Consider the following 26,172-nt stretch of genomic DNA (forward strand, 5'->3'; position numbering starts at 1 on the left):
CCTTTTCAAAATCAGCACTTGTAAAGACAAAGACTAGAATCTCCAGGCATATTTAAAGAAATACTGGCGCAGGTTAGCAGAACCCTTCAAAAGTTTAAATTGTTCATATATATGTATATATGCTCACAAAGTAGCTTATTGATACAAACAAAAGGGTTTAAAGGAATCACTTTAATCAAACGTCCAGTGAAAAATTAGAATAATCTACTCTGGTTTATAAGAAATGTCCAAACTTGCAAACCTTAGTCATTTAAAGAGTTGTTAATTCTGTGACTGCAGAAAAAGCATGCAAGTATTCACAGTCTGAATTATGCAAAAGAGCTGGACCTTTCTTTAAATTTCATGGGCTATTGGCTATCATTTTGTTCATCATCATTTCATTCTGTTTTCATGAATATAAGCATTTTTTATGGTTAGTAAGTCTAAAAAAAATAGAAATAAATTCTGAAATATTTCTGTCAGATAAGTTCCAGGAAAATACTGATTTAATACTGCAGCTGAAGAACAGAAGCAGCAAGCCTCTTTTTCCCAAGCACAGGCATGAGTAAGTAACAGATCCTATTATGACAACTGCTAACACTTCTAGAACTGTTAGAAATAGTTATTTTGTTTGCAAATATCTCTGTTTTACCTGTGGCTTAACACAGGCATATCGATTCAGCTTATTCAGGAGCATCATATTCTTCTGTCATAATGTATTTTTATGTAAGCATAATATTTAATTAACTTGTAAACCAATTTATTAAAAGAAGATTCACATATTTGCTATTTTGATGCTATTAACTTCTGTTATAATATCTGATGGAAATGAAGGTACACTCTTGTAAGCAGTTTCTGTAAAACTCTTCATACAAACAGCTTGAAAACTATTTCTTAGATTTCAGCCATATGAGCTGTCAAAGCAAAATAGCAAAAACACCAGGCTAAGAATAAATAAGAATGTTTTGTGCATCTCGCAGACAAAAAGCACATAAATGAGGGAACTTCTGAATCCTGGAATCCATCTGAGGCTCTAGATAGGAAGCTATTAGTGGGAAGTTGCTTTTTTTCCTGTTGTCTCCCACTTCCCTCCATCTTCTGGTCTCTCACTCTTCTGCGCGAATGTCTATTCCTCTCAGATATGTTTTCTCGCCTACTAATTCTCCATAACGCAAGCTTCTTCCCCCTTGCCCATCAGCTCTAGTCTCTCCTTCTGCATTCAGTGCCCAAAACCTAATCTTCCCTCAAGCTTTTTCCTCCATACGTCCCATCCCAGAAAGAAGCTATGTAACTCAACTGCTTAAATAGTGATATACAGAGAATATTTAGTCACTCCAAAGTAACCAAGAACATGCATAGATTTGGCAGATATGACAGAGAACCTTCTGGAGTGGCAACTGAAGGATGGGTGTCTGAAATGATACCAGATATCTAAGTCTACAAAACTGAGTCCTGCTGTAGAGGTTTCTCCTATCTCTTTCCTTCCAGTTGCAGTTGCTGTCCTCACCAGGTAGCAACTTGCTTTCTTCCTTTTTTCCTACTCTTCAGGCTCACGAACGTCCATTCTTGTCTAACCAGTTCCAGGGCTTTTCTACCATATCCTTCACTACCACAACCTATTCTGTTCTTTCTACCCAAATAACTCAGTTCCCAGTCTTCTGTCCTATTACTGGTTTATTTTCTGCCCTTACAAGCAGAATTTCACTGGAGTCCTTTTCCAAAATGATTTTTCTTCTTTTCTCAGGAGTGATTTTTTATTCTCTCTAGTTTCTTCTTGAATCCCACCAATGATCTCAGAGCACAGAAGAATGACAAACTATACCCCTTATCTCTGGGCAAGAGTTGAATATTCTTGTTCGTTCTTGAAGATGGCTCAGACTAGTGAACAGTTAGTGGATTAGAAATAATTGCTCTTTCATAACTGTGATGTCAGATATGAAACTCTGTAGAATTATTCTGATACATGAGAGGAGATACAGAACAAGGAAATGTTTCACAGGCTCTTTTATCAAGAATTTGACTGCTCCTGAGTAACACTGTCACTGTCCCCTAATGAGGGAGTGACTTCAGGGTTTTTAATTAAAATCTGACTTTTGAAAACATATGGGAAGGTATCAGCTATTTAAAGTCCCAGTTTGAAAAGACTATTCAGCCAAAAACAGTGTTTCCAGTTGTAAGTGGAATTTCCTTAAAAATTTCTTGCAGACTCATCTGGTTAATTAACCAGGACATAATGACAAAAGTGTATTTATAAGTGTCAACAACAATACCCAGGTTAATCTGTGGATATTTCAGACAATATTTGATGAGCTCTGTATTTCACAATGAGGTTAAACTCTTTTAGTATTAGCATTTCTGGCTCATACTTTGAACACTTCCAACTGTAGGCCATTATTCCTTTTTGGGTAAAGATGACCTATTATCAGATGATTCATATTTGTGTGCCACTTCTTTGTTGAAATATGACAAAATACATGTGCATGAAAAATTCAGGTATTTAAAACTACGCTAAAATGGTCTATGTGTCTCAACAGCACTTGCACAGGGAGAAGAGTGCAGGCTTTACTTTTACAGCACAATGAAGCACCAATAGCGAAGATGCAGGTTTATAATGCTACAAACGACCAGGGAACTGCTACACCCCTTGATCTTTTGCCCCAGATGTAAAATAGTTCTTTAAACTTGTTTTAACTGCAAATTTAGACAGAGGCATATAAACAATTGACAAGATATGCTTTAAGAAGGTGCCTGGACAAGTTTAAATTTCATGCCACTAAAAAGTCCTTAAAAATCTTTATTGGTTTGCCTTATATGTTGCCATCCTTTGCCCAAATTTATACTAAAACCCTCTGTTTTCTTTCCTGCAATATAACTTCCACTTTTGAAAAGGGTTATTTCTACTATCTATGTTTTATTCTTCTTCTGTATAAGCAAAATTTGGCTTGTTTTGGCTTTTTGGTCCTTTTTGAGCCCTCTCAATTGATTCTGAAACTTTAACATGCTTTTTTTTTTTTTTAAAGTCTTTAAGACATCTAGTATTTTTACTTTATTACTCTTTTTCATTTCCTTTTCACTAGCTTAATTCCCCCACCCCACCCCCAAATCAGAATCCTAAACTGATTCTCTCTTGGCATGCGTTTTCTTTGCTACATAGTATAACAGCAGCTCTAGGTATTCCATCTTATCTGAACCATCTTTCTCAAAAGATAATTTATTCTTCTTTCTTATGTTCCTTTTACCAAATCCTACCTAAATAGAAACCCATAGACAACACAAAAAAAGGTAGGCTATGAGAATCTTTATATGTCAAGCATGATGGAAATTTGTCGAGTTTCTGTAAGTTATCAAAAAAATTCTGAAATGATTAAATTAACACCCTAACAGGTTTAGGACAGCCATGTTTATTTCCACAAAAAAAAACACCTGCCTTCATATTCTACTTTTTCCTCTTGCATTCTCTTGCAATTCCTTTCCTGTAAAAATGAAAAGATTGGCTTTCATCACCTCAAATTACAAATACCACATAAAGAGGAGTACTATTTGAAAGGGGAGCTATACATTAGATAGATGAATAATCCTCAAGGAAGAAGGGTCTTTGCATCTGACAGCTTGTCTGTTTAGTCTTTTTATTCTCCAATGATACACAGCTGGTCTTACAAAAATATTTATTCCTACAATCTCTGCTTCCCTTAAGTTCTTAAATGAAACAGGAAAAATCCCCTCTGCAGAAAAATTAACAAAGCTGTAGATATAATTGTGTATATCTTAAGTGTGACAGATTACACTTTCTATCAGCAGTGTGAAGCTCAGACACAAGAGAGAACAACAAAGAATTAAAAAGTGAAAGGAAGAGGAATAAAAGCATTAATGGATTCTGGAAGGAAAACATCCCTCAGACATCAGAAGATGCAAATCCAAACAATAAAAACCCAACAGCCTGCCTATATAGAATCTTCTACTTAAGAGTAATCATTAATCTCAAAGAAGATTCATGTTACATAGAAGTATCTTTAAATATGTGTCAAGCAGATCAAGTTCAGGATATTTAAAAAGTTGACTGAAATAATAATGGCTCTAATAAAAAAACCCCACAACAACAAAAAAAACCCACCCACACCCCCACACCCCTCACCCCCCATCTTCCACTACTAATAATCCCTGGTCATCCAAAAAGCCCTCCCTGCCCCCATTTTATGGATGGTATCTACATCCATCACCTCAAATAAAACACAGTTTCCCTTAGTTTATCTGACAACAAAACTACTCCAAAGCTGCCTTTAGACTTAGTCTGTGGTAATTAATAATAAGATTTACACAGCCTTTCAACTACCCTCACCCTTGAGGATTTAGTAGCAAGTTTAAATGCTGTACCTCTTACCCTGCAAACAGTAACACAAACTCTTGTCTCAAGGGCCTATGGCTTATGCTGGTCCATCAAGCCAAGAAATCTAAAGTGGGTGCTACTGCATCAGCTTTGCCTAATCACTAAACAAAAGTTTTGGAACTCTTATATGTACAACTTGGTCTTCAGACTTCTGAAACATGATAAATCTGGGGAAGTAGATCTTTCAAATATCATGTTTTTGAGGAAAATGCCTTGTACTGAGCAGTTATGTGCGGTGTCTAAAAATTTAAATTATGCGGTAGTTTCATTTACCAAAAGTTATTGTAACTTCACAAGGAAGTTTACCATGCAACACAATGGAATGGGAACCTATCTTTCTTTAAGTAGAAAGAAAAGTAGTTTGTAAAAAGCATTGTAAGTATAAAAGTGATCCAATTTCCTTTATTATGTACAATTGACACTACAAATAACTTAAAGAATTGGAAACCTAAAAGCCAAGGAAGGGAATTTTAATAAATCATGAAGTTAAAGTTTCTTTATTTTATTCTATTTCATAAAAATGTAGGCATGCATATTGTCTTTATGTCAGAGCCAACAGTGGTTCTCACAATTTATTACTTTTTTAGTACAGGAGTTTATTTCAAATTTGTCAAATTGGTAGTTTGAAACAAAGTTTTGCCTTCCAGACATATTATTCAGGCTGATCATGAGCACACTTCAGATGTAAATGGTATTACCATACCCAGTGCTAGAACTCAGGAGAAAAAGTGTTTTGCAATCTTTAAAGTTACTCTGAAATGAAATAGAAAACATATGTAGGGTGTTTGAGTATTTGCCACTGAGAATTCTTTAGCTAAATAGGAAAAAAGAGGGAAACAATTTGACTGGTACAGCTTGGGAAGGAATGGAAAGAGAGAAGAAAAAACCCTGTATGTTTCTGGAGGCCAGCAAATGCCTGCAGAGATCAGGATGCAAACACAATCATCAGAACTTGGAATGGAACCTAAATTGTGTGCATCCCAATGCAAATTCTTTTGTCCAGCGAACTGCTGTGAAACTACCAGCAGAGTGTTCAGGGGAATGCATGAGATAAAACTATTTTTTAATAAAGCAGAATGAAGAAAAAGATACTTTAGAGAGGGAAAAAAAAAAAGTGACTATTAAGCTCATAAAAGCATGGACAGAAAGTTAGAAAATGCTAGAACTGAAGATACCCATTCAAATGACATACAGTCCCTTTGTGAAAATGCTTTATAATCCAGAATTTATTTAAACAATTAAACACACAGGCTACTGCCCTGCAGGAGTTCTGACTCCATGTAGTAACTGTATGGACGTGGACCTGGAAATTAATACAGTTTATATGTAAGCTTATGCAAGATCTATAGGATTTCTGGCTCATTTGTTGAAGAAATTAGAAGGCATATAATAAAAGCAGTATTGCAAATGGGATTTTGAAAAGAGAGAAAGACTCATAATTAAGTCAACTGAATATCATTATAGAATGGCTGAATTCTTATATAAATCTGAGTAATTTTCAACACATTTATCACCAATGGCAATTAATTGTCTTCATTTTCTAGGTGCCCACCCTGTATGAAGCTAAAGCTAGAGTTCTCTGAGAACCTTAGCTAAACTGAAAACCAATAGAGACTGTGTTTTAAGCTTATGATATAAAAGTAACAAGTGTTCTGAAAAAGTGTATGGTAAGCTTCTCCTAAAAAATAGGGGTTTGGTGATTTTGACACAAATTGCTCTGTGCGTTATATTCCTATCTATAAAATCACAATATCATTTTCACAAGTGTGTTGTGAGGATAAATTAAATAGTGTCTCTGAAGCTCTCAGCTTTTATATGGCCTTATATAAAAAAACCCCAATAACTCATGATGAAATTAGTAACTCAAGGGAATGCAGAGCTTAGCTGAAGTGTGGTAAATAAGACCTCAACCCCTACACTGAATGGTAAGGATAAAAACGGAACTCTGAATACTTTCCATTCAGTGAATAGTGCTCATTTTTCTCTTGAATGGAGCAGAAATCCTGTGGAAAAAAACTGCTATACAATCATGAGAAAGCCATTTGTAATTCATTACTCTGTTCTATATTTGATTCTGATTAATGTTTTCTTTTCCTTTTCACATGATTTTTCTTTTATTCCCATTTATAGTCCTTTTTCATATTTTCTTCTAAACAGAACACAGTGTCAGCAAAATTGATTATAAGGAACTTTCCAACCTAACATGTTACAGCGCCTTCACAATTAGGCACAGAAAGCTCAGTCATTCAGTGATTTCACTTACTCTAAAAAAAAAAAAAAAAAAGAGAGAAAAGAAAAAAATCGTTGGGCAATTTTGATTGCAGTATTTGTCTCATGTCCTCTGTCAGCAGTGCCCACTTCCTGCGTTTTGTTGGCTGTAAACTTATGGGTGCACTGCAGATGGAGAACTACACCATGGTTTTTCCATGCAGTGATTGTAGTCTCCAGCATTCTTAGAACACAGCCCTGTCTGCCTGATGTTCTATTAGGAAAGAGGGTGGTCTGGATGGAATTGTGGACCACCTGACCGGCCACAACAATACAGCCAGCAACTCTCATCTTGGACATTTAGGTTTAAATCATACTCTGACAATTTATGATAAGCTGCTTAGGAAGTATACCATTCATAACCAAGAACTCCTGACAAACACCTGTCTGCACACCATTAAGTTTTCAGCTCACTATAGAACATGACATTTTTGAAGTAGATCACACTTTTTCTGTCCTCCACCAGTCTACACCCCTGTCCTAGATCTAGAGCCATCACTGAATGGGAAACACTTGCAGTGCCAAGTCCCACTTGTTATGCTCCATCATCTCCAAGGAAAATACATCCTATCTATGTTCACATTCTCGTCAGCACCGGTAGTGAACTTTCCTGTAAGCAGCCCAGCAGAAATACATTACATTTCTGGACAGAAAGGAAAGCTCTACAGAGATCCAGACTGCTAGTATGCAGGATGTGGTAGTCCTAATGCAAGTTGAAAGCACTGACAGATTTACAGCACATATACACTGGCTGTAAATGATACCGACCTGGTGTTTCCTGGATATCCCTGAAATAACCCAGAAATCAAACCAAGAGGGGAAACTGGGCCACAGAGGGAACACGTCTGGCCGTTGGGATGCAGCAGCACAGCAAGTAAATTATATCTGTCTTCAGGATATACATACTGGGCTAAGCATCTGATGCCATGGAATTAAATGACATGTGGTTTATGTTGTTGTAATGTTCTTTGTTGACTTTAACAGTCTAAGAATAAAGTAAACTTATGTAGTCATACAACCCCCCCATGTTATTAAAAGACATCATTCTCAAATTAGTATGTATACCTCAAAGTAATTATGCTGTTGTTACTCTGACAGGATTTTATGCAAGCCCAAGAAACATACCTTCCACTAATCATTTGCAAAACATATTAATGATACTTATTTAATTTTATATGTATATGTATGTATTTGGGGATTACTTTGGTACATTCCAAAACCTGCAAAAAGGCTATCAAAAGGACTGTAACTTTTCTTTAGCTGCTCATATCATTACCAGTTACACATGAAGCCGTAGATAAAACAGGTTTAAATTTAAAAAAAAATAAATCCCTTCATTAGATGTTAATTAAACCACTTTCAGAAATCTGATTCAGCTTACCAAAAAAATAATACATTGCATGAAAATACATTTTGATTTCTCGATAAATTAAAAAAAGAAATCACCCTAAAAACCTGAAACTTGTATTCTGTATTCTAACAGTTAAAAATTAAACTGCTTTGCTACTTACCAAACCCTCACTGGGCATAATGCTGGTGAGATGAACTACCTCAAGATGTGCTGACTGTGACACCAGAGAATCAGATGAGAGCGAAATGATGTGGTCACAAATCCCAGACAAGGTTTTACACTACAAAGAAAAAAAGTCAATATAATTCCTCATATTAAACTGAAGCTACTAGCAAAGAAGTTCTTATTCTGAGAACTAACTGAGAATAAACTGATCATTTTGCTTCTTAGCATTATAAATGCTGCAGGCATATGAAAGTCAAGAACAAGAGGTTAAGGGAACAGAAAATATCCATAAATGTCAAGAAAAGTACATGCATGTACAGTTATTCTGACCAAAAGATTTTACTGTGCACTGAGAACATCTGTATATACAAACTATCTTCCACACTCCAACTACATGACTTTTTTTAAAAAAAAAAACAAACACAACACCTGATGAACTTATCTGTCATTATAATGTATCATTATAAATACAATGGAATATGTAAATACGTACAAATAAATGTCTTGTACATGGACTTAATGATCTATTTTGGCTCCCAAATAATGGGCACAACCCTACCAACAATGATAATTAGGTGAATTCTGCATTATACAATTTAGGAAACTTTTCCTTTGTTAAAAATTGCACTGGCAGGAAAATGCCTTAGTTAATTTATTTCCTGAAGTAAAATTCTTATGCATTTTTGAACACATCCTTTAACTGATATTCTAAATCTCTACAACTATGCAATAATTTTATGTTATCCTGCCTCCCAGCTAAAGATCTCTTAATACCAGTCCACACAAACACCTTCAAAGCAGGAACCCATTGCATAGATGGTATCAGTGATGCTGACAGATTAAACCCATCCATCAAAGACAAACAGTAAGTCTATGGATCAGAAAGGATCTGCACTCTCAGGGAATCTTCATGAGTAAAGATTTATTGCCAAGTTTGCATGTGTTGCTTAAAGCGTTCCTTCGAAAAGACTATGCCTAAAAATATTTGAACCTAATCTCAAAGCATTCATTTAGATGAATTTCAGAATGGTCTTCCTGTCAAAGTTGTATGCATCTATTTTCCTTTGGGGACTATACTCTCATTTGCCCTAATTATAGCAAATTCTAGTGAAATCCCTTAAGGGAAGTTTTATTTCAGGCTTTTGCAAAAGCATGAAGATTTCTAATATCTCATTTGATCCTACACTTATAAGTTAAACAAATAAAGTTGTCTTAAAGAATAAATTTATTATTTATTATTATTTATTATGACTGAATTTATAGATTATATTTCCATTCACTGTATAAAAGTACAGCTCTGGAGTACTGGAAGTGGCATTTGTATTTTGTATCAGCGGCAAGATGCAAAGCATCCCACTCAGGTAGGCATAACTGCATCTAAAGGTCACCATTATCAGAAATATTTCTAGCAGTTTCAGCTTTGGGCCAGAACCCCTAAACAAAACTTTAGGACCTGTCTTCTCACACCAGAGGTATAGAAACTGGCTTGCTCAAAAAACATGCTGTACTGCTGTTCTACATATGAACTGGTGGCTGACCCTGTCTCTGAGTATATGCTTTCACCCAGCTTTTCAATTACTGTCATCTCAAAATATTACTATGATTTCAAACTGAAGCCCTCTCTTATGCCCTAACGTTCCAGATCACAGGTGCAGATTAGATGCAGACTAAACCCCAGAAACAACACTTTCTACTTTCTGATGTAATGTTTTAACTTTAGAGTTGTCACATGGAAATACTTTTTCTGTAAATAAACTTTAGAACAAAATAAACACAAAATTTGTCAAATTCACAGTTAAAATCCTTAAGATCTCTCCATGATTCACAAAGCTACCTAAAATCTATGTAGGATTTTAGCATGAGGAAAACAGTCAAGAAAAATGATAGTAAAATAATTAAAAATATTAGTATGCTGTAAAAGTATTTCAGCAGATACAAGAGAGACCTGACACCAGTTGTAAATAATGCAAAGGCTCAGACAGTGTAAATGGGAGCAACTGAGCAGAATATATGAATAATAGCACAGGGTCAGGAAGTAATGGTTGTTATGGCACTATCAACATGAGCTAAAGTATTTTTGGCATTAAAAAAAACAGAAAGGAACTAAATCTTGTGTACTAGTTCCAAAACCACAGAAAGCAAAGTTCACACTCTCCAGATGGCGCAATACTACTGCACTTAAGAAAATCTTGAACAAAAATGGGTTCTTCCAAAAGTTGAGTACCTGTTGCAGAAGAACTTTACATACAGTTTTACAGGCCATCCAACACCTAAACCCATTTATTACATTTCTTTCAATGGGCTATGACAAGAACAGAATCTCTAGAAAACCACTAAGTCTTGAACAATCCATACAAACTTATACGTCACAAGAAGTATTTTACTATGGCAACCACTGCGGGGTCAGTCCAGTGAATGGAAGTTACTAATCTGTATTTACTGTTGAAAGAAAGAACATCTAGCAGGTTGTAATTTTTAATTATCATAGGTGCACTCTCTTAGTCTAGAGAACTGATGCAGCCCTGATAAAGCACATTTTGCTGAGCAGATAGGAAAAAAAAAGAAACCTGACTCCCAGACATGCAGTTTAAGTGATCCTGAAGACCACTCCTCCATAATTTACCTTTTCCGTAATACCTCAGTTGCAGAGTATACATAGTCTAATCATATGGCTAGTGAGGGAATGGCAACAGTGCACCAGCAATCACATCACCTGAACACATGCTGCCCTGGCGTGGAGCTCTTCTAAATAACTCCACACCTCAGTGAACCTCTTCAGTAACCAATGAAAAAAGTCAATCATGGATTATAGTTTTTGAAATCTGTCTTTACTTCTAAGTATATCTTTCTTAATATCTTTCAGAAATAAGACAAAACACCATGTGGTGTTTGAGAGTTATAGAGTCTATCTCTTATAAATGTGAAATTCTTCTTTAAAGCATCACAATTTCTTATTTTTAGAAATAAAGGGACTGTAAAAATGAACAATTTACAAAGTTTATTCTTGAATACAGTGTCCTTCGAGTAAATTTTTTTTTTTTTTGTTAATATGCTGTGAGAAAGGTGGTGATTCTCACTTCACCCACAGTTACAATGATAAATGGGTTGATTCTCAGAGCCTGGATGCTCTGAATCAGGTGGTTTCATGTGATTTTTCTTAGGCTAAGGTGAGTTCTACTGCCTTGGGATCTAGGTACCTTAAGGTTCATCATGTTTTCACTGCTGAGCCTATGGAATACCTAAAAATGGAAACTTTTCTCTCCTCTCATCTATTCTTCTAGGTTTCCATTCAGAAAAGGTAGAGAAGTCAAAAATAACATTCCTGCTGAAGATATAGTTCTAGAAGTCATATGTGGTTATAATTGTGGGTTAAAAAGATGTGTATATATGTATGTGTGTATGTATATATATATACACACACACACACACACTGAAAATCCAAGAAGATTTCAGGTGCTTTTAAAAGTTCTTTTCAGAATCAGGTTTGCAACAGTAAGCCTTTTTCTAAACGTCCCTGCATGCTTTCTGAATTTAGCAGCACATCAATGTTTTATGACAAATTTTAATCCCCGCTGGAAGCAGAGTGTGTGTAAAAGGCTTTAAAAAAAAAAATTCAGGCACTTGGTTAGAGCTTATCAAAAGCTTATCTGAACTTGTAAATCCTTTGAGATTTTCTTTTCACCGTAGGCTTTAACTCTATCTCAGTGTTAGTACAAGTTTTCAGTGCCAGTATCAGGAAAATACAAAGTATTTGAACTCAAAGGCCAATATCTAATCAATAACTTTGTGTAAGGTTCTGCAATTCCCCTTTGTCATTAGAATTTTTGAGTACTGAAGGCACAAAGTGCGCAGTCTGACAACCAGTGAAGCTAATAATGCACCAGGTCTGATGGATCCATTGCTGGAATTCAATACCAACAATCCTAGTAAGAATACCACACTAGTAAGAGGTCCGTGAAGCTTCTAAAACAATGTAAGAACAATAATTATGTATTTTTAATTAACTGTAGGTATAACAGAGAGCATTACTGCACGGAACTGTGTGAGAAGAGTGAGAGGGAGTATCACACCCTGCCTGCTAAAATAAACAGGTGTAAGTTAGGGAGTACCAGAAGAAAGCCAATTCTTAAGCCTTACATTTGAAAAAGTTCCAATTGAGGAAAGAATAAAAAGGCTTGGTAGGAATTGTTCTTAAGTGAACGACACCACATTTCAAAAGCCTCCAACATTCGGAGAAACTGGAAACAACGCCTTTGGTGAAAAAATTATTAGTAGTATTGCTTGGGTATTGTCTCTCCATTTCGTTATGTTGATGCAAAAAAAAGATATTTTTGAGTGTTAAATCTAGGGTACTGGGGCAGTCATTACACTGGCTGGTAGGAGTCATAACTAACTTGTACCATTTCAGGGGGCCACAAAATATGTAAGCTGATGTCTTTATTGCTGGTCTTGAAAAGAATTTTTAGCTTTTTAAGTATTTGATCTTAATTATGAAAAATTTAACTTTCAGCAACTTATACCATTCATCGGAAGTTGTGTCAAATAGTAAGAAACTTTATATTCCTATTGTAGATTTAATTTTTTTTTAAATCATTTAAGTGGATGGGGTAGGATTAGAGAATACCAAAGCAGAATAATTAGATTACTTACCACATGAAGAATTTTGTTTTCTGTTTCATAGACTGTACAATCCTGTGGGAAAATGAAACAAAAACAATTAATGCACATTATTTTAAATTTCCTAATAAGAAATAAAAGAAGGCTGTATGCTGATAACTATCTCTTACAGAGGTTCCTGTAAAGACAAGTGATCTCTTGAGTTTTGTCTTGACCAAAAGGTTGCTTTACAATTTCAGGAAACAACTACTCTCGTGGCTGGTTAACCTCAGGGATCTATTTTTCCTTTGAAAGCCCTGAAACTTGTGTTCAATATTAGCAACAATATAATAGCCACAATAGTGAGGAAAAAAGTAACTGAGTATAATTAATCTGGCATGTCAGAATTTCAATGATGTGCAGAGCGAGAGATACACTGCCAAGCCTCAAATCAAGTAATATGTTTATTACCTGTTCCACAAGCTGTGAGGGGTGCAGACAGTTGTGTCAGACCTAGCACTAGGTAGGTTGTGTTACTATAAAGCATAGGAAGGGAAAGTAAACAGAAAATATTTTTACAACAGGTGCAGTGCTAAAGATGCTAAACATGGTGTGTCCACACTGTCAGTTTGGTTTGCTCCATCTTTTGCTTCAAGATGGTTGCTGATTGTCTACACCATCCACAAGGGACAAGAAACAACAGTGGTCCCATCTCTTGGAAAAAGCCCCATAGCTGCTCTAGCTTTGGACTTTGGAAGGCACAAGCCACACCAAAAAGGGACAAGATAGGACATGGGCTTGCTCATGCTGAGCACTGGTCCAGGGATAACCAGGGGGTTTCACTGCCTTAAGATTTCCCAAAGAACAACTTCATCCCAGCTTTCCATTATACAACGTTGCTATTAATCAATTTAAAGCAGGCCTGAAACACAATATTCCTGATCAACTTCTTAATTTGCTGAAGACTTTTAACTTCTAAAGCAGTCATTTTCCTATTTTGGCTATCATTTTAAGAATAATAAATCTTATCACTTCATAACTTGAAGTCATTACTCTCTCAATCTGTGTTTTGATTTAGTGATATTACAGTGGCTAAAATACTACTTTTCCTTCATAAAACAAAGCATACAATTCCTAAGAGATCTACTGCTTCTTCTGCTTTTTAATGTGTTGAGAATTTCCTCAGTAAAATCCCCTCTCTAAAGCACCAGACAGGAGTGGCAAGGCAGTATTTAACCCCTTCCTACAGGAGAGGGCCCAAGTGCACTGGGCCAGCTCTACCTACCCTTCCCCAGCCAGGCCGCACTACAAATCACCACTGGGCTCTCCGGCTATATTTTACTAAAATACAAAATTAAAAGGAAAGTACAGAAAAGTCAAGTTTGCCAGACAGAGTAGAGATTAGGGTCCCTGGATACTTTGGTCACCCTCTGCCAAGGCCTCAGCCCCCACAGCAGGGCTCCACGCTCCCCCCAGCTCTAGAACCTTCCGCCCCTCCCCTGAGGCAGCCCACCACACTCCTACGCGGTGAGCACCAGCCTGCGACACCTGCCTGTCATAAAGGGGTGCTTTGCTGTGACAAAATCTGAGGAGAAGCTGTTCCTGGGCTATCCAGCACCTGTCCGCACTCAGGGAGCGGGGGAGGCTGTGGCTGGCGGCAGGGCCAGCGCCCGGTGAGGGGGCAGCGAAGGGGCCGCCATAACACACACCCGGCCAGGCAGCACCCTGCTCAGCGTGCGCGACTTCTCTACACCATATTGGAACTGATCATTTACATCTCAGTGAATTAAGAGCCAATAAAGAAAAGTTACGTTGGGAAATGGTAAAATACTTCTCAAAATACTATGTCACATTGGAAAAAGCTTTCTACAAAGCAAGAGAAGGATGTAAGGATTTCAGGACATATTTTTAAGGATAGGGATATGAGAAGTAAAAAAACCCAACCAACCCATCTTTCTTACTTGTCTTTTTCCTTGAATAACTTTCCAAGTAAAACTTGAATTGCTGATATACCTAAAAGATCCCCCCAATTAACTTAAGATTCACTGTAGTTCTTAAGATTTCCTCCTTGGATCTTAGTATGTTAGCAGTAACAGTTAATTGCTTTAAACTTCCCATGAAATAATTCCAACATCCTCCCTCCGTTTACTCTAGAAGAAGATCAGCTATATGATCAGCTTAGGCTGTGGTACTCTATATGAGAAATAGCAGCTAACTGGCAGATCTCTGCTCCTCTTGTCCAGGAGCTCAGACCCTCAGCGATATCCCACCCGCTGCGGCCAGGCACAGCTCTAGAACCTTCTTTCTTGGGTGCTGCTCTGAGGACCCCGTCCCTCAGCCCACCTGAGGCTGCAGAGCAGCTCCAGCCCACCCGAGCCTCTCAGCCCTGGGCACAGGGAACCCTGGCACCCTCAGGGCTAAGGGTCATGCTCAGTTTGGAGGATTGGCACTTTTGTAGAGAAACTGATTTCTAAGTGAATACACTTTAGAGAATATTGCTACAGAATAAGAAAGACCACCACGAGTGCCAAGGAACACAGAGAAGAATTTATATTAGCATTTCATGGTCAAGCATCCCTTTGATGTTTCTTCTGTATTCATACTGTTATTTTCTATAGCACAAAAAAAGAATTCAATTAGTCAGTTTGGCTGGTAATGCCCAAGGCAGTTTTTCCTACAAGTTTTACACACTTCAAACAGCACATCCACCATCTCCTTTTAACCCTCCAAGTACCAAGAGAACAAAATGATCACAGCAGGGCTTACAGCTTGACTTCAGAGAGAATGCTCATTTCTAAATTACTCCTTTAATTTCTGTTCTAAAATACAGTATAAGCTTCATTCTGAACAAACCTAATTACTTCAGGTCAAAGAATAGAAGACTTATGTATAGTAAAACTCAAATTTTACTGTTTTGTAGAGCAGAATTAATGTTAGCTACACTTATGTCGTGCATTCAAGATTACATTAGCATTAAAAATGTTAATGGCTTTGGGATTCCTTCCAAGATAGATGCATAGACTATTTTTATAAATACATCAGGCTAGTTTAACTGAGAGGTTAAAAGCACTTGCAATATTATACTAAAACATTAAGATATGTAGGTCACAATATTCTTCTGATTTATTTTTCTCTGATAAATAGCAATGCACTAGGGATCTCATTAAAAAAAAATCTTCCAAGACTAACATGTTTATATTTTTGATCTATTTTTCTTAGAAAATAAAGAATAGTTATAGTGATAATCTTTCTACATCCTCCATAAGCAAGATGACGTTAAAAATGTTTTTTCTTACAGTTTAAAAAACTTTAAAAAATTAGTAGCTGCATTCCATCTCCCCTCTGTAAAATGGTAAAATACAGGGATTGCAAAACCAGTCACAGCAGCAGTATTGCATACAAGCCAGCTTCTGCTCTATCCAGAACATCCTGCCTTTCAAAGGTACAGTACACCTTTGTAACTCTATTAAACAGCATTCTTTTGAATATTCATAAAGAGAAAAGGTCAGTAGGACTTGTGCTCACCCACACTATATTTGTAATTTTAGTTTCTAATTCCCAAAGGAAAAAAATGCAAGTACTACTGAAATTTGCAGATACCATAAAAAATGTTTTATGACAAGTCTTGGGGACAGTTAACTAACACATAAAAATACCAATACATATAAAATATTTAGTTCATTAACTTAGTACAATAAAACAGCATGAGTTGAGTCAACTACTGAAAAGAAACAGAGACCCTGTAAAGGAGCAGCTTGGAAGAGAAGTTAAGACTTTGTGATGTTTGCCAGTTGAATGCCATTTCCCAATATAACACTGCAGTAAAGATCTACTGCAATCTTTGAATTGTGGATATGAAAAAATGATATTTAAAAATATATTGCTTGCATACATAAAACCAAACATACCCTTCTGGAATTCACACATTAAAAAAAAATGAGATTGCTCTGAAATAAGGCCAGTATACAACAGTAAATACACTAAAGTAACTTTTACTTGGTTTAATTAAGGTAAAAGCTTGATCACAATCTATATTTAGAAAACAGTGAACAGATGTTTGATAACAAAATGTTCTTTAGCAAATGCAAGCAAAGTAAGATTGAGGGACTGAAAGCTGCAGTCTGCAAAGTTCAAACTGAAAATAACACCCATGTTTTTAATGGCACTTGCTGAATCACAGAATAATTCAGGTGGAAGGGACCTCTAGAGGTTACCTAGTCCACCCACCCACCCAGAGGAAGGCTAATTTAGAAGTTATACCAAGTACAGGAAACTACTAAGAAACAACAGTTTCTATCAGTTGCAGTACCAATGAGATAGTTTCAAAAAACACATGCTTCACCCTAAACATAAAGTATTTGACTAAAAATTAGGGTCAAAATCTGTGATATAGTCTCTGAATTTATCTCAGCAAGGTTAATTAAACAATAATAAAGGGGAGAACAAAAAAAATATGTTTGGCTTCTGTTGGAAAATAATCAGCTTAAGTTGTGCTGACATACTTTGGTAAGACACAAACTTTTTGTTTAGACAATGTTTGTTCATGCAGTTTAATGTACATATCAAAAGTGTCTATCACAGGTTTAAAATTCTTTGACATTCAGGAAAAAAAAGTCAGAAAACCAGCTTCTAGTAGAATTAGTGAAGTCTTTCTACTAAATGAAAAATTAACCAATGGCTACATTTTATGAACAAAATTCCAAACCTGTTCTTCCCCAGTTATTCTAGTTATCTTTCCCCCAGGGTAGCCTTGGCACTAAAACATGACCAAATCCAAATCCCAAATCCAAATTCATTTAAGATAGTCTGATGGATTCATTTTCAGAGCAAAAAGGAGAGCTAGTCTACCTTAAAGCTAGAGCTATACTTCGAAATGAAGTGAGGAAGATCAAACATTTCAATACCCTGTTCTAACATGCTTTTTTTTGCACATTATCATCAATACATTTTGATGGGACATTGCACCTCAAAATCGGATGTTTCTGCAGCTTTCTGCATAACACTGTTCTTTTATAGTTTCCCTACTTATTTTAGTAAAGGTGAGATCATGAGGGATAAGAAAATTGAGTAGAATAAAGTGCATTCAGAAGCATAAATGGACATAAAAACTCCTCTAAAACAAAAGGATAGAAGATCAGTGTTCTTGTAACCAGCATGAGAAGATACTGTTTACAGATTAACAAGTGACTGCTTATTTGTTGAGACATTTACATGGTATGTAAAGAATAACACCTGATATTGCAGTTCATGTCTGGTTTAAATTTTGAATGAAGTTCTCATCTTCACACTCATACAAAGAATATGACCTAAAACCTAAAAAACCTACTTTCTGGTTAGATATAAGAGTATGTCACTCAGATACATACATCATAGCAAGGAGATTCATAAGCTGTGTCAATATTAAACTAAGTTTACATAGTAATGCCCCCTATTTAGAAGGAAGTTCACCTCAGGGGGCAGCTGTAAGTTATGCACATATAGCATGTTAATTTTGCACAAAAGAAATCTTCAGGTTGAAGCCATTCCTCACTCAATGTGCCAAATGCATAGCCTTGACTGCTGCTTTCACACTGACTGAATTAGATATCTAAAGTTTATATAATTTGTAAAACAAGGAGTATCAGAAAAGATCTGAGATCTAGGTTTTTATTAGCTACATCTTTCAATTCATATTTTATCCTACAGTTAAGACTGCAATTCTGGTTTAGGTAAGACATTTCTGCTTTCACACATTAAGATCAATTTTCCTCAGATATAGTTAGTAACAGGAACACCGTCTGCCTATGAATGATTTTATCAGCTCTTTCTGGTGACAAGTTCAATATACTGTAAAAAGATCTTAATAGATGACTATCAAACAACCCAGATCTGACAATAAGATAAGAAAAAGACAAAATTTTATTTGTAACAGTCCTGAAGAACTAACTAAACATTCTTCATCCTGGAATATCTTGGAGTTTATGATAAAAAATAGATTTGTTTTTAAGTTGTCAAAAGGAGGACAACTTATGAAGTGGAGTTGAAAAATTGGAGGGTAAAAAAGAACCAAAGTATTGCTGGCATAGTAGAACAGAATTTCAACTGCCAGAAGCAGTGAAATGAACAACAAAAATGGAGACAGCAATTCAAAATTATACTATTTTCACCTAGACCACAGGAAAAAATAAAACTCAAACAAATATCAGTTGAAGGGCGGAATCAAAATCCAAACTTGTTATACTGTAGAGTTCATTTTGCTTAGTCTGTAAATCAAAAATAGCCTAGTGCTATACACACCTTGTAAGAGAAAGCTTAATGAAGACACATGAATAATTAAATGCCTACATAGGAATTTTTAAACCAAGAAAAGAGAAAAAAGGTCTTTGTTTTACACTGCAGAAACACATAAAGGACAAAGTTTCTAAAAGGAATAAAGCTGAATATTATAAATTAAGGATAATAGTGTAAAATACAAAGACTGATAGTTATCATCCTTAGTTCTTTTTTTCCAAGAACTAAAATGAAATTGAGCGGGGCAGGGGGCAGGCGAAGTTTGCTATTACTCCAGGAAGCCTTTCAAATTAGATGAGGTCTATGATCGGTCTACTGCGAGGTTACCTGGAAAACTGTGCCAGCATAGGACAGAAGCAGGCAGTGGTGCCCTGTATATTGGAGACAGCCAATTTAAGGTGCTTACGAACTACAGCTTTAGCTAAGCTTTCATCTTGCCTTCCCTCCCACAACACTTTTATCTTTCTCTTTTGCTTCATTCCAAGGCAGCCCTGCCTGCTCTCTAACCTCTCCACACATTCCCATAGCACTGTTTTGTCTCGTCAATATTTTCCTCCACTCACAGGTGAGGGAGCTCACTGTGGTTCTAAAAAGTATTTCCACTCAATCTTTCTGTACCTTTGTGTATCCTCTTGTCTTATGTCAGGGGCAGACTGTCAGAGACTATATTAATTTTATGTTCCTGTGGACTGTACTATATTACAATTAATTAATGAATAACAGTGATGATAATACTACCATCTTTTTTTCCATATGCGGTTTGTTTAATGTTATGAATATTTCATGTTAATCATTACACAACTTTCATGAAACTGGCTATCCTTTAAGTGAAGAAGCAACACTACAAGTTGCATTTGTATGTATTGTAAAAACTTGTCCCTGAAAGATTTTTGATCATTTATATTTTAATCTGTAATAATACACTGTTAGCAGTAGTTAAACTGTTTCCCACTGTGGCTTTGTTCTCTTAACACTTGCATGGTGATAGAGAACCTGACATGAATTTGTCTACTCAAAATCAAAGTGGATTATTTTAAACTTCACACTGCCCTTCAAAGTATCCAGGCACGTGAAGATAACCAAAGTCCAAAAATCTTCCCATCACTCCCAGAGAAAGAGAATATGCAAAGAACATAGAGGTAATGCTAAAATAATTTTTCTGGTGAAGTAAAAGTTTAGTAATGTTTTCCTATTACAATTTTTAAGCAACAGTATGAAGAGGACTCAGAGTGGAAGATAAACACTCCTACCTGTTGCACAATGGTTGTTAGTTCCAGGCACAGTTGAACAATATTGTTTTTCAACAGTGAGTATTCTGTCACACTGACAAATGGAGACCTGTGACAAAGGAAGGGCAGGTTTATACAGCATTAAGGATTATAACACCTGTTTACAGTATAAGCTGATATATGTAATACAGAGTTCAGTTCTACACCACAGAAGTGTGAAAAACCTAATCATGATGATCTCCAGCAGCAAGTTACACAGCTTTTGTGACATACACCTTTGAAACAAGAAACAAAACAGGCAGGAAGGTTGTAAACTACTTTTTGGCCAGAACATCAGAAATTATCATTCTTGTGGAAAGCAAAAATAAGAGCTTCCAAATAATTGCAAATAATCCAGATTTCCTTTGTACAGCTCACTAAAAAGAGAATATTTATAGTAGGACATCACTCTTCAGCAGCCATTAGCACCTTAATTCAGAGAGCAAAGTAATGCTTACTTAATCACTAACAGCTTCCTGCACACTTGGATTTTCTTCAGGCGCTCCAAATTCTAGCTGAATCTGACCCCATTTGAATTTTTAAGAGCTGACAAGGTCATAGCCTGAGAGAGTATGACTGCTGGCATTAGGTTAGGAAGATGTCACCAGGATTATACAAAGCCTGTAAAGGAGGGTGATTAACTTTCACTGTGATTTCCAAAGTGCCTTTTATATATTCAAGAGCATTCAGATTCAAGATAAAGCTATCCATTGCTGTAACTCCAAAGAAAGAGAAACATAAATGATCTGGTGTTATTTTATGTTTTGGTTTCATTTTTTCTGCAATCAAAATTATAACTGCATTTATTCAGAGAAATATTTTTAATCACATTCTCAATTCACATATAAAAGAAACCAGTGCTTGATTGTTGAGTGTTAACCAACACCACAACTGTACCTAACACATCAGTCTTACTCGATAAAAACTCTAATTTAATTTTCAGACTAAGCAAGTACTATAATTTATTTGAATATTCTTAATTGATTTGCTCAACTCCAGCATTTTTGTGTCTTTTTGATGGCTGAAGGACAGTTCAAACTCCAAAATCTTTTCTTTCTTTCCCTTCTTCTGAAATTACTGATGACGTTGCTACTTGTGTCAGTGAGATGTCAACTTGGAATAGCACAGAAGTACTAATTCCACACAAAATACTGTTAGACTGAAAGAATCTGAAAAAATAACTAGATAAAACTTTAACAGCCTCCTGACAGAAAAGGGTATCACATTTTTGCCTCAAATATTTGAGAAAGTTGCAAAATAGAATTCAGAGTTAGAATTTCAGAACTGCCACTGTAGTATTAGAATAGAAGAGTGCAAGAGAAAAAGAAAGAACAAAAACAAGACAACCCAAAGAATTATTCTCATGCATAAAGGATCAAGGAATAGCAAATTACCTGTCCAGCCAGGCTAGTAAGTTCTTGGCAGCACCAATCAGGTCAACTACAGAGGTAAGAAAATCATTTGGCAGTCGTCTGGAGGCCCTGCCATCATAATGGCCACTCCTCCTTCTACCCGTTATAAAGTTCTGAAGATTTTTGGCTGAAGCATTCAGCTTGTGAGACAGAGTTCTCAGGTTTTCGGTCTCCAAACCATAATTCTAAGGGGAAAGAAGAAGATACACAATTAAGTGAAATAGTGTCTCATCAGCTACACGAATATAACTGTGAGGTTAAACATGAACGGTATTGGTCAAAAGGGCAGGGTAGTTATGGAAGCCTGGTGCCAGGCTAAGCAACAGACTACTTCAGTACGTGCAAGACACATCCATCCTGTTGGCACGACCACTTCTAATGTCATCAATGGTCACAATTCTGGAGTCCCTAAACCCATTGGTCCAACGAAGTCACTGAGGGGAAGGTAAAAAGAATCCCCGTATGCTGAGTCTCATGATGTTTCCCAATTTCAAGTGAAGATGAGTCAGTCCACTATCCCCTACTGCTACAGTTCAGTGTTAACCATTCGGTGTATTTGTTACCTCTGAGAGCACGTCTCTAGCAGTCCCACTGCACTGGCTCTCATTCAGATTTGTGTAAGTCCCTCTAGTAACCTGTAATAACTCAGACTTAGCAGAGCTTCCCTTTTACTCATGCTGTGAATAAGGTATGAGATCTTACATGGCCTTGGTGATAGGCTTTTACAGGAAAATTCCTCCCTGAACCCTGCTGTTGGTGAGCAGCTCTCCCACATGCAATGTGATATGCGAACAGTCAGATCAGGTCAGAGCAAAGACATGGTACTCCTGTCTCCAGCGGCTGCATAGGGAAGGATCTGAGGAAAAAGCAGGCATATAGTAACAGCTGTTGGTGGTTCAGATACTTCAGTCAGTGACAGTGTCTTCATATTTAACAGCTCTTAATGGATTTTCTTCTGTTCTAATTCTGTTGGGGGTGGGGGGAGGTGTTGAATCTAAGTAAAGTTTTCCATACACAAGTCCCCTTTCCTCTTTTTCTGCATTCCCTCACCCTCTGTTCTTTTATCATCAAGCCAATTCCGTGCTTAGACCCAGATAACAAACACAAAGATATCTCAGCTCGAATACATTAAATAATTCACTCAAATTCACATAGAAAGTCTCAGACACACTGAACTGAACCCAGAGTTCCTGCTGCCACAACAGGATGTAGCACATGAAAGAATTTAATAAACATTTAAACAAAATTAGCTTTCAGAGTTTGAATTAATTGCCCACTATTTGTTTCAGCCATGCATATTTTACAGAGAATGACTGATCTTGAATATCACGTTATTTTTTTTACCTAAACTTCTTCCTCAAAACAGAAAATAGAGAACTGCGAAAAATACACAGTCTTCATGGATGTCAATATGGATATTTGTGTTAGAAATGATAATTTCCAACACCAAGAAAAAAAAAAAAAAAGCACTGACCAATAATAAGCTTCTGAGTTGGGCTTGTATCTAAGTCAAACAAAATACAAACGACTGTTTGGTAAAGTTGTTTGGACCAGTTACAGCTGGTACTTGGGAATATGCCTTCTCTGCCAGCCATTTTCCTTCTCAAAGTTCACTCTGAAAAATAAATCCAGCCACCTGCCTGCAGTCTGGAGGGCAACCTACAAGAAATGGAAACACTTTGCTTTCTTACTTAGCTCACTGCAAAGAATTCGGATTTAAAAATAATTTTAAATAATAGGGACAGAATTAATTTGTTGTATACATATCATGCCTAAGGCATCACAAAAAGTCAGTCAGGTTTGGAAGCATCCAGTTTAAGACTGAATGTTGAAACAAACAAAAGTTACACTGGTTTAGCTACAGATGAGAAAAATTCTCTTCATCTTTTTTTCCAGAACAAATACTGTACAGTTAACAACAGCACCACTAAAGTCAGTCATTCTATTTTGGAAAAGTTTAAAGTTAAAAAGCAAGTTGTATTTGGTATTAGTATGCCACCTGGTTAATATTTGCAGCTAAACTTTTTTTTTGTTTTTTTCTTCTTTTTTTTTTTCCCCTCTTATTAAAGCACTGAAGGAATTCCCTCCTCTGCTCTATTTTTCTCTCAACTTCTACTTGTGCCAAGACGATGACCAAGTGGACACGTTGGGGTGCTTTTACCAGCTAGCAACCAGCTAGGCAGGGCTTAGTTTCCCCTCAGAAAGATTTTGATTTTGCACACTCACCAACACATTACAAGGGTGGGAAAAGAATGGTTAATAATAAACCTTCAAAGTATCACCTCATCCTAATTTTCTGCACCACAGCTAACCTCATGTCAGCTGCACACATTCCCCCCTCCACCCCCGCCTCCTGTGCAGTCCGTTTACCAGGCTGAAGCTCTGGTGTCACGAAGCTGCATGAGCCCCACCATGGCAGTACATTAGAAAACTACTGAAGGACTGTGGCCCCTTTCGGGCTTGCCTAGCCAGCAACCAAGGTGAGGGGATAGAGAAGAGGTTGTTCCAGAGAAGAAAAGAGCCAGCAGGTGGGTACACACACAAATTTAGACTGCATCGATTATGATTCAGCAAATGTGCTTGAAAACCCAGATGGAAGAGTTGCAGTTTGTGATAAGGTGGGTAGCCCTGTTCTGTATATGTGATACTGCAAGTATCCAGATCTATTCTGATTCCCGCAGGTATCTCATCTGCATGATGCTAACGGAGACAGTCTCAAACCTGCCAGACTAAATCGCTATCACAGCTACCATATCAGACTTCAGTTTTCACAGCCATATATTCTGCCCTCACTGTGTTAAATACGTGCTGCTATTGTGAGACACACCACAGAAATGATGCTCCCAAGCCTGCAAAATTCTGTCTCCTGGCAGGTGATTTCTTTCTTGCACTCTAAATCCTAGATATGATTTCTGATTTATGAAGAAAGACAAAAACCCCAAACAAAATACTCTAAAAGGGACAAGAGGGTGCCTTTAGCATAGGCAGGATTATTTTTCATACCAAAAGGGGGGGGGGGGGGGGGGGGGGCCGGGAAGCATGGTTTGCTCCATTCCCTGGTTTTGTTTCATGATGCTTAAAGTTGTTACATAATCTTTCTTACCAAATTACTCCATTAGTGGAAATGGACATACAGGTTTAGAGAATGAATACTGACTATTAAAGCAACCCTAAACGCTGTCTGCCTAGAACTACACAGCCGTACAGTTTGTCAAGCTATCATGGAATCTGGATGGCAAAACTGCTTAGTGGGAATAGAACGACTAAAGCTGACTACACTCCATTTCAGTAAAACGGGCCTGACGGGTATATTGCAGAAACGGTGACTGCTGGAAGAAAGGGCCAAAGTAACAGCACATCTTGAACACAGAAAGATGTGACTGGCAAATTTATTAAATGTTGGCTTAAGCTTCTTCACATAAAAGCACCATTCAAACAGTAAAAAATTCTGTATGTCCACGGACTGTAATATGTGCTAGCATTATTAGCTTCACACAGGAGTTACACAGAGATTATCTGATTTGTTCAGTTACAGACTGACTCAGTAGCATATTTTAGGTTTGAGCTCAGCAGTTCCTGATGCCCGATTCAATGACAGGAGTTGGAAAGAATTTCAAGAGGTAGAAATTAAACAGAAATGTGAGATCAGAGCCAGACAAGCTTATAGAAGAATATCATTAGCAATAAAGCCAAGAGGAAGATGTGCTTAAAGTGACACTTAGTGAGATGTACAACTGGCTGAGGTTTAAGGACAAGTCTGCTTGCTGTCTGTAAAACAGTTTTCAATTTTAGCAATTTCATTCTCTAGTCCTCAGATTTTCAGACTATCAGAGAAGGTTCCTGCCATCCGCCTAGTACTCTCCTGTACAGTTTGAGATGCCAGTTTGTGTTCCTAGTGATTAGGGTTACTGTGGGGTAGCAGGAGGCAAGAGACAGGACAGATCACCTCCAGGGCTTTTGCACTTGACTTTTTTTTTTTTTAAGCACAGAAAAAACAGGTGGCTGTTGTCAGAAGTGTTAGAATTCAGAAGACATGAGAGAATACCAGGTTTTTTTGAACAACCTGAAAAAAAAAGTTGTTTTTACTAGTGCAGAGTAGAAGATATGATGGAAGACATAAATTGCTGAATATCCCATATAGTTAAAAATGCATACAGGAAATCGAAAAACATGAAATCATGCCTGCTTTTCATGTCATAAATCCAAAATGCAAAAATAGCTAAACACACTGTGACAATGAACCCGCCCACTCTGCGTCTGTATCACAATTCCAGCTAAAACTTCTTTTGTGCATAAATTCTGGTTGGAAGTTCCATTTTTAAAAGACAGTGCAAAAAATGAGTACTTTTTTATCTATCTGACAATATAACAACTGTGCTTTTTACATATTCAAAGAAGCGGAATGAAAAAAGTCTTCAGATGAGGCTTCGGGTGTTTTCATATCTCATTGTAGGTATGTAATAACATCACAAATTAGTA

At 36.8% G+C, this 26,172-nt stretch overlaps 1 protein-coding gene across 1 annotated transcript in view; it reads right to left on the reverse strand.

Moving 5' to 3' along the window:
* Positions 1–26,172, reverse strand: part of LOC102053859 (connector enhancer of kinase suppressor of ras 2-like) — a 213,110-nt gene that overhangs the window by 95,583 nt on the left and 91,355 nt on the right. The window contains exons 4-7 of the mRNA XM_055727544.1: positions 21,676–21,878; positions 20,264–20,351; positions 12,798–12,839; positions 8,143–8,262 (exon numbers count right to left, since the gene is read on the reverse strand). Of these exons, the coding sequence (XP_055583519.1) occupies positions 8,143–8,262; positions 12,798–12,839; positions 20,264–20,351; positions 21,676–21,878 (453 nt within the window). The remainder of the gene's footprint in view (positions 1–8,142; positions 8,263–12,797; positions 12,840–20,263; positions 20,352–21,675; positions 21,879–26,172) is intronic.

The sequence above is a fragment of the Falco cherrug genome, chromosome 15 (genome assembly GCF_023634085.1).
Source record: "Falco cherrug isolate bFalChe1 chromosome 15, bFalChe1.pri, whole genome shotgun sequence".
NCBI lineage: Eukaryota > Metazoa > Chordata > Aves > Falconiformes > Falconidae > Falco > Falco cherrug.